Consider the following 12,279-nt stretch of genomic DNA (forward strand, 5'->3'; position numbering starts at 1 on the left):
TACATGTTGATAATAACAGCAACAATAACTGCAAACCGAGGGTACGATTCCAAACAATGGTAACTCGAGATACGACTTTAAAAAAAAAATATGTTAAAGAACAAAACGACGCCCACCTCTTGTTAAAACGATGTCCCTCTAACTTTAATATTAAGGCAGCTATGGCATAGAGTCTTTATGTCGTATCTTGAGTTTGGCAAAAAAATTGCATCCAAACTGTAGTAAGTCTAGTTACGATACTTTGGTTTCAAATCTCAATGTTGTATATATCGTAACAATGACATACGATAGTTTGGTTTCCAATTTTCCATCCGAACCGGGCGATTTCTATGTCGTAACTACTACTGTCAGCGTTTCACTCTTGTGTCCGACTCAATTTCTGCAAGAGATTCTGTATCTCAGGAATGAATTCATTTCGTGGATAGTAAAGGGTTAGTCAGGTGAATATGAGTTTTTTGTCGAATATAACGCCGAGGAAACGAGCCTGATCCTGGACGGCAATCCTTTCCCCGTATAGTGTTAAATCCGGCTGCAGGACACGTCTGCCTGATCGGCAGAAGTATTTGTGTACTGCAACCGTCTTTGACGGAGAATACTTGAAACCGTTATTGTTTGCTCACTTTTCAAGTTTGTGCAGCTGCGCTTGCAGCTGCCTTTCCATAGATCTTAGTTGAGGATTTTTCGAACGACAGCATATCAAGAAGTCGTCAACGTATAACGAGTTGTCTATGCTTTTTTGGGTTTTTTTAAAGATGAAATCTTTTTTTATTTCAAATGGGAGAGGAGAAAGGATACTCCCCTGGAGGACACCTTTCTCTTGTTGGTGGGGATCTGAAAGGGAGGATCGGACACGAACTTGGAAGGAACGGTTCTTTCAGGAAATTGCCAATGAAGGCAGGGAGGTGACCGCGTATGCCGAGAGCGTGCAGGTCTCTGAGAATGCCGTACTTCCAGGTTGTGTCGAAGGCTTTTTCTAGGTCGAAAAAGATGGCCATCATGTGGTCTCCTTCGGCAAACGTCTCGAGTACAAAGGTCTCCCAGCGCGGATCGAGTTTTCCTGAATCCGCACTGGAGACCGCTCAGCGAGCCCGTCGTCTCTAGAAACCACATGAGTTGCCTGTGGATCATACTATCTATAAAGTTGCACAGACAGATCGTTAGTGCTATTGGTCTGTAATTGGATGGGTGTGTGTGGTCTTTATTTGGTTTGGGTAAAGGAATGACAGTGGCGAGACGCCAAGACTCCGGTAAGGAGTGCGACCGCTACATGTCGTTGTTTCTGTCTAGTAGGAGTGTAAGTGTTTCTGTGGATAAGTGTCTAAGGGTCTGGTTGTGGGTGTCATCCGAACCCGGGGATGTATTGCCAAGGTCCAAGATGTACGATGTTAGTTCGTCTAATGTGAAGTCTGCCTTTCATGTTTTTGAAGGTGGTGTTGTAGTTTGGAGACCCGGGCGACGACCAATCTGGTATAGTATCTGAGCTGTTTGACATTCTCATGTGGTGAGTCTTGGGCAGAGAAGCTTGGCGGTGCCCATCCCTCTCCAAGCTCTTAACCGTAGGCCGATGTCCACGAACATGATGTGGGTCGCCCCCGATCGCATACACTTGACCATTGTGCTCAGCTTGGAACCCTTCCGCTCTGACCTTTGGGTACGCCATGGGACCCTTCCGCTCATGGCCGTTGGCTGTTTGATGCTGCTCATCCGCCCAGTGGTGTTTTCTCTCTCCCACTCTCTTCAACATCTTCCAAGAACGAATTATGACTGACGCTCTGGAAGACCACAATGGAACAATCAGTATTGGAGGCAGGACAATCACTAACTTGCGTTTTGCCGATGACATCGATGGATTAGCAGGAGAGGAACAGGAGCTCGCGACACTATTGGAGCGGCTGGACACAACCTCAGCAGCCTACGGCATGGAGATCAGGGCCGAGAAAACCAAGCTAATGACCAATAACACCAATGGCATCAACCCGGACATCAATGTCAGGGGCGAGAAACTTGAGACCGTCAACAGCTTCAAATACCTTGGATCAATCGTCTCAGATGAAGGCTCAAGACCAGAAATTCTCTATAGAATCGCGCAAACAACAGCTGCGCTGTCAAAACTGAAGCCTATTTGGAGGGACAGAAACATCACGCACAGCTAAAAAAAATTAGACTAATGCGCTCACTGGTCATCTCAATATTTTATACGCCTGGGAGTCGTGGACACTAACAGCAGAATTAGAGAAAAAGATTCAGACCACAGAGATGAGATGTTGCCGCAGACTCCTTGACATCTCGTACAAAGACCACGTTTCAAATGCTGAAGTACGAAAGAGAATCACCAACGCAGTGGGGCAATATGAAGATCTACTGATCACAGTGAAGAGACGAAAACTAAATTGGTATGGGCATGTCACAAGATCCACAAGACTTGCCAAAACAATCCTGCAAGGAACCGTGCAAGGAAAGAGAAAGGGAGGAAGGCAGAGAAGGAGATGGGAGGCCAACATTACAGAGTGGACAGGAAAGACGATGGATGACAATCTGAGGAAAGCAGAGGACAAAAATAGATCGCGAGAGCTGGTTTTCAGATGCAGTGGTGCCCCCACGGTTGCTCCAACCACGGGATAGAAGAAGAAGAAGAAGAAGTTGTAGTTTGCTTGGGATGAGTTGTTGGCAAGAGATGTAGCTATTGTGTTTGCGATGTCTATCTGTTTTTCAGCTGTGGTTCCATCCGGCCTCTGGATGCGCCGGATGGTGTCTGTGCATCATCATCATCATCATCATCCAGTGCCAGATCTGCGACAGACATCGGCGATCATGATTTTCCATTCATTCCTTTGCTCGGATGCTCTCAGAAAAGCTACGTTTCCCTGATTTTTCCCTGTTACCCATTTGTTTAGGTGTCTGTGCGTCTTCCTAAATTTAATATTAGCGATTTTAAAAACTTGGTTGAGTCGTGTCTGGCTGTTTTGTTTTCTTTGGAGATGTATTTTCTAAACGATTGTCTTTTGCTCTCCCTGAGGCATCTACGTTGGGTTATTTTGAGGGGGTAATTTGGTGGGATATAGACTGAGCAGATCGTGATTGGTCTGCACAGGGTGACCAGTACAGAAATAGCCTGGAGAGTCGTCCTAAGATGTATTTGTCTGTGGAGGGTGTTGTTGTCAGTGTAGATGGTGGTTCCACCGGAAGCAATCTGGTTCTCCGTGTGAATGTGATGATATGCAGTAAATCCTCTCAAGTCTATGGTGGAAGCCGGGACGAATTTTATTTCTTGTATACAGGCCACAAGTGGGCACAGTGTGGCCTGTAGGTGTTGCAATTCTGCAATGGAAGGTCGGATTCCGCCGAGTTTGTTTTTGGAGCACAAAGGCCCCGGCTTCGGAGTAATACTCTGACTCCTCCTCGCGGGGGAGGCCGAGTGGTTTCTAGGTTGCCGTCCTGGATTGGACGGCGGTCTAGTGGGGGATTTTGAGGAGTGACGGACTCCGCCCTTTCCGGGGTCAGTCCGGGAAGGGGTGTCGGAGCTGTCCTTTTCCTTTGGTTAGAGGGGTAGGGGAGGTGGAGCAGATGGAGGGGGTGGGAAAAGGGGGGAGTGGACACCTCACACTCCATCAGAGGGATGAGGTGTGAGGTGGAAGAAGAAGAAAAAGAAGAAGAAGGGATAGGAAAGGGGGGAGGGGGAGAAAGGGGGTAGGGGAGAAGAGGGGGTGGAAGAGTCCACCCCATCATCCCTCAGAACCCCACAGCGGTTTGTCAGTGGCACCTGAAAGGTGGGTACTGCAGGGGTAGGAAGAACCTTTATGGGTCTCGGTGCAGCAAGTCGTTTGTTGACCGCGGGTTCTGGGGGACGAGAGTGGAAGCACTGGCCGACCTCGTGACTGGCCGAAGTACGCTGGCATATGACCGGCAAGGGACCGGGGTCATTAATGGCGGGCTGACAGCTTTGCGGGCTTCTTGAGAAGAGCAGCCATTTGGCGCTTTGTACTCTTGGATTACGCGTTTTTGGATCCAAGTCGGGCAATCCTTGCTGAAGGCTGTGTGCCTGCCCTGGCAATTTGGGCTGCAAAGACAAGCCATCACGACTGACCATGGCCAATTTTCTGACACTGAAAGCAGAGCAGAGGGTTTGGCACATAGGGTCGCACGTCCAAGTCCAAGTACGATGCCTGAACGGTGGCTGGAGGGCGACACGAATCGAAAGTTAGAATTATCCTATTCGGTTCAAGTGTGGTCTCCCTCCGCCGAAGAGTAATCCGGCGGGCTTCGGCCACATCCTCGCAGTTATCCACAATGTTTGGTTTGAGCAGCCCTTCAGCTCATGGCTGCGGACCACGCCTTTCGACTGGTTAAATTTCTGGTGTCCGTCGGACACACAAGGAACACCACCGAAGGTCGAGATCGTCTCAAGTCGGGCCAGTTCTTCACCCAATGCGCACTTGGTGAGGAGAGCACCAGAGGACAGTTTCTGGACATTCGTAGGAATGTATCCCAGAACCTGTCGTAGTGCATCTCCTGTTTTAAAAAGGTTGAGATCTGTGATCTTTTTCTACGCATCGGTGCTGCGGATGGTCAAGTACAGCTGCCGCGGAAGGTCTCTGAGAGGGGGGAGGGCAGAGGCAGCCGTAAAGGTCCTTTTTCCGTTTGGGGTAGGTTTGCTCGGCTCGGCGGCCGCACCTGCTTCCGTGAGCGAGACTTTTTAATACCGTTGGGAGTTGGGGAAGGGTTTTTGTTTAATGAAGTTTCCATGTGAGTGTTTTTATTGGTTCCCCGCCATGATCAATCCCAACAAGGATGACCAGAGCTGTACCAGGGCTACTCCGGAGCTATACTCTCCACGAGAGCGCACAAGACTCTCCCGTCAAGACTGACCCAGAGCTTGAAGGAGTTTCAACTCCCAACCGATTGAGTGGCGTGGGCCGTGCCATCCTCACGTCTAAGAGGAAAACCTGGGCCAAAGAGGTGTGTTGGCGAGGGACAGTCCCTAGACTAATCTCTCGCCAACCGCCAGGTACCCTGATTCCCTCCACATGGGTCGCACCTCACGGTTAACAAGGCGCCCACTCTGTGGGATGGGTGACCTCTCTTTTTGCTGCACCTGAGGTTAGCGGTGGGAGAAAAGATAGAAGAAGAAAGAAAGGAGGAAGGAGAAAAGGAAGAAGCACCAAAGTCGGTGTCGCATCCGGATCCCAGAGGGTTGGAGTCTGTGTGCGACACCTCGTCTTTGAAGGGGTTACACCTCCTGCAGACGAAGCAGTGGGTCTATTTATATCCCCCCCCCGACTCACTGGGGGTAGAACCTATCATAAATAAGTTCATGCTTACATGCTTTTTGTAATATTCTATACTGATTCCAGAACCAGGCGTTCAGAATTTAAGTTTTACTTCTTGTCGAATTTTCAATTTTCAGCTATTTTTTCAAATGAAATCTAATTGAGGTGGAAGCATCACCCTAATGTGTTTGTTTATACTCTAATGAAGCTTCATTCCAAGTATAAGGGATCTGAATTTAAGGGTCTTGTGCGCCCCTGACATAAACAGTATTGAAAACAAGTACGTTTTAATTACGTTCAAGTCTAATCATCTCCATGTTTTAAATGACCCATACCATTAGATCTAATAATTTGTAACTGTTCCACTGCTGAGCGGCATGCATCCCTCTGCATTTTGATTTTCCGTTAAAAAAAAAGAGGCTCGTTTGTTAGTAGTTCAACTCTGGTAAAGTGTTAAAATAAAGCTGTTGCACCTTTGGAGTGTGTTTATTTTTATTCCTAAAAGTAGTAAATACTTGTAAGTAAGAAAAATATACTGAGGTTTGGCAATAAAACTGTCGTATCTGGAGTTACCATACCCCTGTCTGTTGAAATTTGGAATCCAAAAAGTCGTAACTCAAGATACGACACTTTGTCTTCAACATCTGACTGTCGTAACTGGTGTTACTACAGTTTGCTTGCAAGTTTCGATTTGCGGTTTATCGTAACTCATCATTACAGGAAAAGTGACACATGCAGCCCCAAGCTCATTAGAAGTACGAGCGTGAACTGTACTTTGATGCTCACGTGCAAAAAATGAAACCGGTATCTCTAACCGTTTGGAAATAAAACAGTTTTTTTTTGTCTCCTGAAAAGTAGCAAATTTTAGATACGACTTTTTGGAATGGTACTCTCGAAACACAATAGAACATCTTGGATCTCTTTTCTTTTTATTCTACAGTTGATGACGAATGAGCTATCTTCTGTTGTAGTATCAAGACTAGATCTAGTAACAACTGAGTGCAAAAGATGTCAATATTATTTTCTCTGTGTCCGAACGTCTGTCTATCGCCCTGTAGAAGAGTTCTCTCTACGACAGTGAAGCTAATGATTAGTGTGGCGAACTAAAAGCTGAGCCATTTTAATATTCTAATGATTTCTTTTCCGAGCATCCCTATCTGAACTTTAACCTTTCAGAAATCGCTTTGATTTACACGAGTTCCCGGAGCCGATCAAAAAATAATTAATTGAACGCACAAGCAGAAGAAGTATCTCCCTCCCTTTACAAGGGATGCTTGTCAGCAACTGAGACGAAAGCTCTTGTCCAAAGTATAACACAGAAGAGTACTTATGATGAGCTTCATGCCGTTTTTATAGTCGATTTTGCACGGAAATCGAACCGAAAAAGAAACCTGATTGTCAAGAAGCATTGATATAGGGTCATTTTTTCTTTCGAGCGCTTTTCCTGAACCGAGAGGAAGATTTGCAGGACTCTTTGTTTGTTGTTATCATGGTAAAGACGAATATAGATTTTATGAAACGTTTAGAAACTTAAAACTGAGGTGCATTCACGCAACTCCTCAGGTCATGCAAGAGGAAAGAGATATTATGATTTAAAAAATGAAATGCTTTTTGCTCTGAAGCTATTTATCGCTAAAACCAATTTTAAGGAATGCACGGCAAATTTGTTTGCACTAAACTGGCAAAGCACCATTATAAAATTATGTGTTTAAAGTCATTCAATGAGATAATGCTACGGATAAAGAAAACTCTTAGCATATTCTGAAAAACATAATATAAAATAGAACAAAGAATAAACTTTAAAAAAAATAGAACTGAAAGGATATTCTGGTTCTAATACGCATTTTGTATTGACATACTTGTTGTCCTAAGAAATGTTAAGAGTTGATGATATGACTAAAGTTTATCTGGCTGGCAACAGAGTGGAAGTGGAATCAAAAAGAGGGGAAAGAGGAGTGTTTCGAATAGCGTGAAACGAGTACGTTTTGTCAATTTGAAAACAAACAAGCTACTTCTTTCAGCCCTCGCGATTTATTTTTTGCAAATTGTAGCAGTAAAAAAATAAAGTACGCAGCTCAAAATTTCAGAATCAGAAATTGGCATTTGATACCAATTACTCTCTTATTTAAAAGTCTATTTCAAAAATTGCGACTGACAAATGAATCACTACATATAGTCTGAAATTTATAGTCCCTGGAGACAGATTCGTAACAAGGACCATTTCTTGATCAAAAGTTCTTTACGAGCTTGTAATCTGTTTGCTTTTATGCAGTTGAGAGTAAAGAATCTTTGGAGCTGTGCAGTTCAAGGAACATACTTTGTATGAACAGAAGTTGTTTACACGGTTTTTAAACAGTTATTGCTTATAGCTGATATATCGTAACCGAACATGAAAATAAGAAATGCACTTCGGAAGAAAGAGAATGATTTTTCTTTGCGCTTTGAGGTATTTCTGTCCGACCTTTTCGTTTTAGCGCGGGACCGTCTGTGTTTCTAAGAAGCTCACTATGCCTTGTGGATCATCAGATTAAGTGGAAAAACTTAAACTCACTTCGTTATTCCTAAACAATAATATGACATTAAATTTTTCAACGTGGCATATAAGTTGTAAGTCGTGTTCATTACATTAAAGAAAGCTAAAAAATATTTTAAATCAAAATGCTAACTATTTTTAAAAAGTAAAAATGTCACTATAAGTCATTATGTCTCGATTTTGGTCACAGGAACACCTTGCTTACTAAATCAAAAACTTGTTTAATAAAGAAACTAAAAAAAAACAACTAGCAACGGCTATTAATCATAAAGTGTCCACGGGTGTTGGCTGGGATCTCAGAGAGCAGTCAAAGGATGTGAAGGTGTAGGGGTTGGAACAGGAGAGCCTCACATTAGTTTCCGTCCGTTCCCAAATTATGTGTTCTGTCTCAGTCCGTCCGGTGACCGAAGAAAAGGGGAAAGGGGGGGGGGGTTTAGCCGCTTACTAATGTCTTGTAAATATCTATTATTTCGTTTCTGTTCTGCAAAAAAGAAGAATTATATGAATAAAGCCAGAAACTTGATTTTAGTATAACTTGTTATATACGTTGCCAATACAGCAAACAAAAGTGTCTTCTTCAGGACCCCAAAGTAATAGAACAAAAATGCTTCGACCGTCAAAATGTGTCAGGCCATTCGTAATACGACTGGGTCAAGTATACCAAAATTATCATAACTTTTCTCTTATACTGTATTTCTAAATGGAAAAGGAATGAGAATTTGTATTTTCCCTCTACTTTCGTGTGAGTAATTTGAGTGTGTCCTTTTAAAAAGTTTCCAAATATTATTGTTAATAAAAAGGGACTGTCAAAAATATTGTTGCGTGTGTGTGGTCATACCGAGCCCAACTGAATGGGCAATTGAATACGCATGTAGAATAGCCGCAGAATAATTATTTCGAGAAATAATGTCCCGACTGCTTCGATCTTGTCTGTCAAGATCATTCCATGCTCATGGCTTCCAGAAGAAAAGTAGAAATTACAGTTAGATAAACTTCTTCACGGGAGAATTTTAGTGACATTTTTCGCTGGCACTGGTAATGGACAAACTACTCCAGAGCACCCGCCAGCCACCCACGGTGCATCCATGTGACCCGTTGAATTGGCGCATGGCTTGTGCGCAAAAAACATTCTTACTGTACCTATCAATATCATACTCTTTTAGATGTGGATAAGCCGGTGAACTGAAGAAAACTATTGCTTTTGCTCATTATATCCTTGAAAGAAACTATTATAAAAACAGTAGACCCAAGCACATACTGATCTTGAATGAAATGTTGTTTCCTGTTCTGGCAAAAGTAAGACGGGTTTTACATCAAGGGGCATTCAATGACATAATCTCTAAACTAACAAGGGGATGTGCTGATAACGAAGCCCATATTTTGACGTATTATTTTTAAACGAAAAAATGTTAGAAGGCAATGTGCCGATCTATACAGAGTTCTAGAATGATTGCGTAACAACATTTTTTGTTGAAGCCTACCATGATGCCCTAGCGGATGGCCGTTGACAATTCTAAAAGCATTGTGGAGTTGACGCATTAGGAAGAGGGCACTCAAATTTGTCTTTGTTTATCTGAAAGCAATAGTTTATCTAGCTAGTACCGTGGGAACATGAGCCTCCAAGACTAGAAAAAATTGTCTAACATGTATTTTAAACTTTCAATTTCAGTCATATTCAGTAAACCAAAGCCGCAAGTTATGTCCTGCCGAGATTGCCATTCGGAACAGCCTCACAGCGCCCCAGACAGTGGCATGACAACAGAGGACATCGTGGGCTTGGTCAGCACTGACAGCCTTCAGGAAGCGGAAATGACCCCGAGACAGTTGTTAAGCGACGAAACAACTCGTTTGGTGATGCAGATCTTACTTATCTACGTCACTCCAACCATTGGGCTGCTTGGTGCGATAGGCAATGTGTTCAGCCTCATGATTTTGGTAAAACATGGGCTGCACAAGTGCTCCAACATCCTGCTCTTCTGTCTAGCTGTTACTGATCTCACTTTCCTCATCTCGTACAACAGCATCCCCAAGATCCTCTATGACGTAATCGGAGTGGATTTGGCGTGGGCGTACTCGGAGACAGCAGCAAGGGCCGCCTATATTCTTTACTTTTTCTTCAACACGCTCGACTACGCTGCAGGGTATATCTCTCTGACGATTCCAATGTTCATAACAATGGAGAGGATGGTCGCTGTTTTTATGCCTTTACGTTTTCACGAGATTATCACACCCAGGAGAACGTGGTTTACTACTTGGGGTTTATGTGTATTTTGGTTCACCTACAACATCTACACAACATTTTGGTTTAAGTTTGGTTACGTCTACAAGGCTAATCTCAACATGTCCGTGGGTGTGATCCAACGTTCAGCTCTCTATTACAGCGAGGTGGACAATGTCGTCTTCATGCAGGATTTCACAACCTATATCAGTATGAAAATCCCACCGTGTTTCACTCTGGTCGGCTGTATCTTCATCTCGATAAAAATTAAAATGGCGTCGTCGAAACGAAAGAAGCTGGCGTCTGCGAGTGGGAAAGAGGCGTCCTCCAACCGCACGACCAAGATGCTCCTGGCTGTCTGCTGTGTATACACTGTCACTTGCACCTTCGTTTGTTTACCCACTTACATCCCCCAGTACGTTTACTTCACTGTCACCGGCAATATCCCCAGTAACGTTGGACGTGTTGGCTATGTGATCATGAACCTCGTTGTGAGTATCAACAGCTCCTGTAACTTTGTCGTCTACGTTGGCATGAACAAAAACTTCAGAGACACCTACAAATCTTTATTCGTCGGATGCTGTAGATGTAGAATGTATTAATCTGCTGTAGGACCTCTAAATGACACATCGTTGAAAATGCGCTTCAACTTTATTTGTTAGTTGTGATTATCGTGCAGTTTGCTCAAACACAGGAACGACGCTTATCACAATGTTCCTTTAAATTATCGTGCGTGTGCTTGTGTGCCTTCACTGGGGGTTTTTCTCTTTTCTTTTTTAGACTGGGTTTGACAAATTTTTATATATTTGTGTCACTATCTTTTGTATCACCAGCGCTATAGTACTAACGTTGACCTCTGATGAATTCTTGATCATATTACGGAAACCGAAGTAGAAGCCAATCAGTTTCACAACGTCTTGCCATCTGCTCTTCGTTGACGAGACGATTCGGAATTCTCCCATCGCCCACGAGTTAAAGGTGTCCTGGCCAACTGAGCCTGCACTGAAAGAGCACTGAAAAACATCATGATGTTCGTGATTTTGTAGTATCTATGAGTTGGTAACTCTGTAGGCTATTGTCATGTCACTCCAGTAATCTTCAAGGGCTTTTCGTGGGGAACCTTTTGGATCGTATTTTTGTCGCTCCATTAACAACATGAACGACGTTGAGTCTGGAGGCTCTGTGAAATTTCCTTTTGCAATTCATTTTATATTTTTCTCTTTCCTGTTCCCGAAAAAATACATAATTATTTAATTGTGCTTTTTCACTTCTGTTATTAAAGATTTCGTATTTCAGAGTTTAATTAAAAGGTTATTTTCGTAACGAATTTTCGTATTTTAAGGTGAACAAGGGGTAATAATACAATGTGTTGTGGTTTTAGTAAAATCAAAAGAAAAGTTTATTGGTTTTTTTAATTATTTTCGTTATTCCTTTTCTCTTGTGGCGCTTTCGTCAATAGACCTACATGTATTTCCCTGTAAATCTTAAAAAGGAGAATGTTGTGAGCAGAGTTCGTGTGTGCATGTCTTTATAACTTATAATTGTGCGTGCTTTATGTATGTGCGTGCATGTGTGTGTGTGTCGTTAACTTATAGCTGTGTGTGCTTTTGTGTGTGTGTGTGTATTTGTATGTGAGTGCCTTCAACCTATAACTGTATGTGCTTTTGTGTATGCCTGTGTGGGTTTGTGTATGTAGGTATCTATGCGTGTATGTGTGTGCGTCCGTTTGTGTGTGTGTGTGAGATACGTGTGTTTGTGAAAGAGAGAGAGAGAGAGAGAGAGAGAGAGAGAGAGAGAGAGAGAGAGAGAGAGAGAGAGAGATTCAGGTAGACATATAGGTAAATAGTGAAAGAGATAATATGCTGGCAGACAGACGTACATACAGACAGACGGACAGACAGACAGACGGACAGACAGACAGACGGACGATCTCCAATAGTGAGAGAAAGAAAAAATGAAAGAAAGAAAGGAGAGAATGAAAAAGACCCGGAAAAAATGACAAAGAAACACTCCCACACCCCACCCCCGCAAACATCACCCTACACCCCCACACCACCCCTCCCTCCACCCACACATAAACCTCACCACACCACCACCCCCACAACCCCACTCCACACACAACCCCATCCCACTCCACACCCCATACGCGCACCCTCTCTCACACACAAACACAAACACACAGATATACAAAAATACAGAAATACACACACACATACACACACACACACACACACACACACACACACACACACACACACACT

The 12,279-nt window shown here is 43.5% G+C and overlaps 1 protein-coding gene across 1 annotated transcript; it reads left to right on the plus strand.

Moving 5' to 3' along the window:
- The first annotated feature begins 9,498 nt into the window (after window positions 1–9,498).
- Window positions 9,499–10,620, plus strand: LOC101863401 (FMRFamide receptor-like). The gene has a single exon (XM_005090477.1). The coding sequence runs from the start codon at window positions 9,499–9,501 to the stop codon at window positions 10,618–10,620; it is 1,122 nt and encodes a 373-aa protein (XP_005090534.1).
- The last annotated feature ends 1,659 nt before the right edge of the window (window positions 10,621–12,279 follow it).

Source organism: Aplysia californica, unplaced genomic scaffold, assembly GCF_000002075.1.
Source record: "Aplysia californica isolate F4 #8 unplaced genomic scaffold, AplCal3.0 scaffold00017, whole genome shotgun sequence".
NCBI classification, from domain to species: domain Eukaryota; kingdom Metazoa; phylum Mollusca; class Gastropoda; order Aplysiida; family Aplysiidae; genus Aplysia; species Aplysia californica.

What these genes read in the sequence shown, in the direction of transcription:
- LOC101863401 (XM_005090477.1), top strand. Translation starts at nt 9,499, where the DNA reads ATGTCCTGCCGAGATTGCCATTCGGAACAGCCTCACAGCGCCCCAGAC.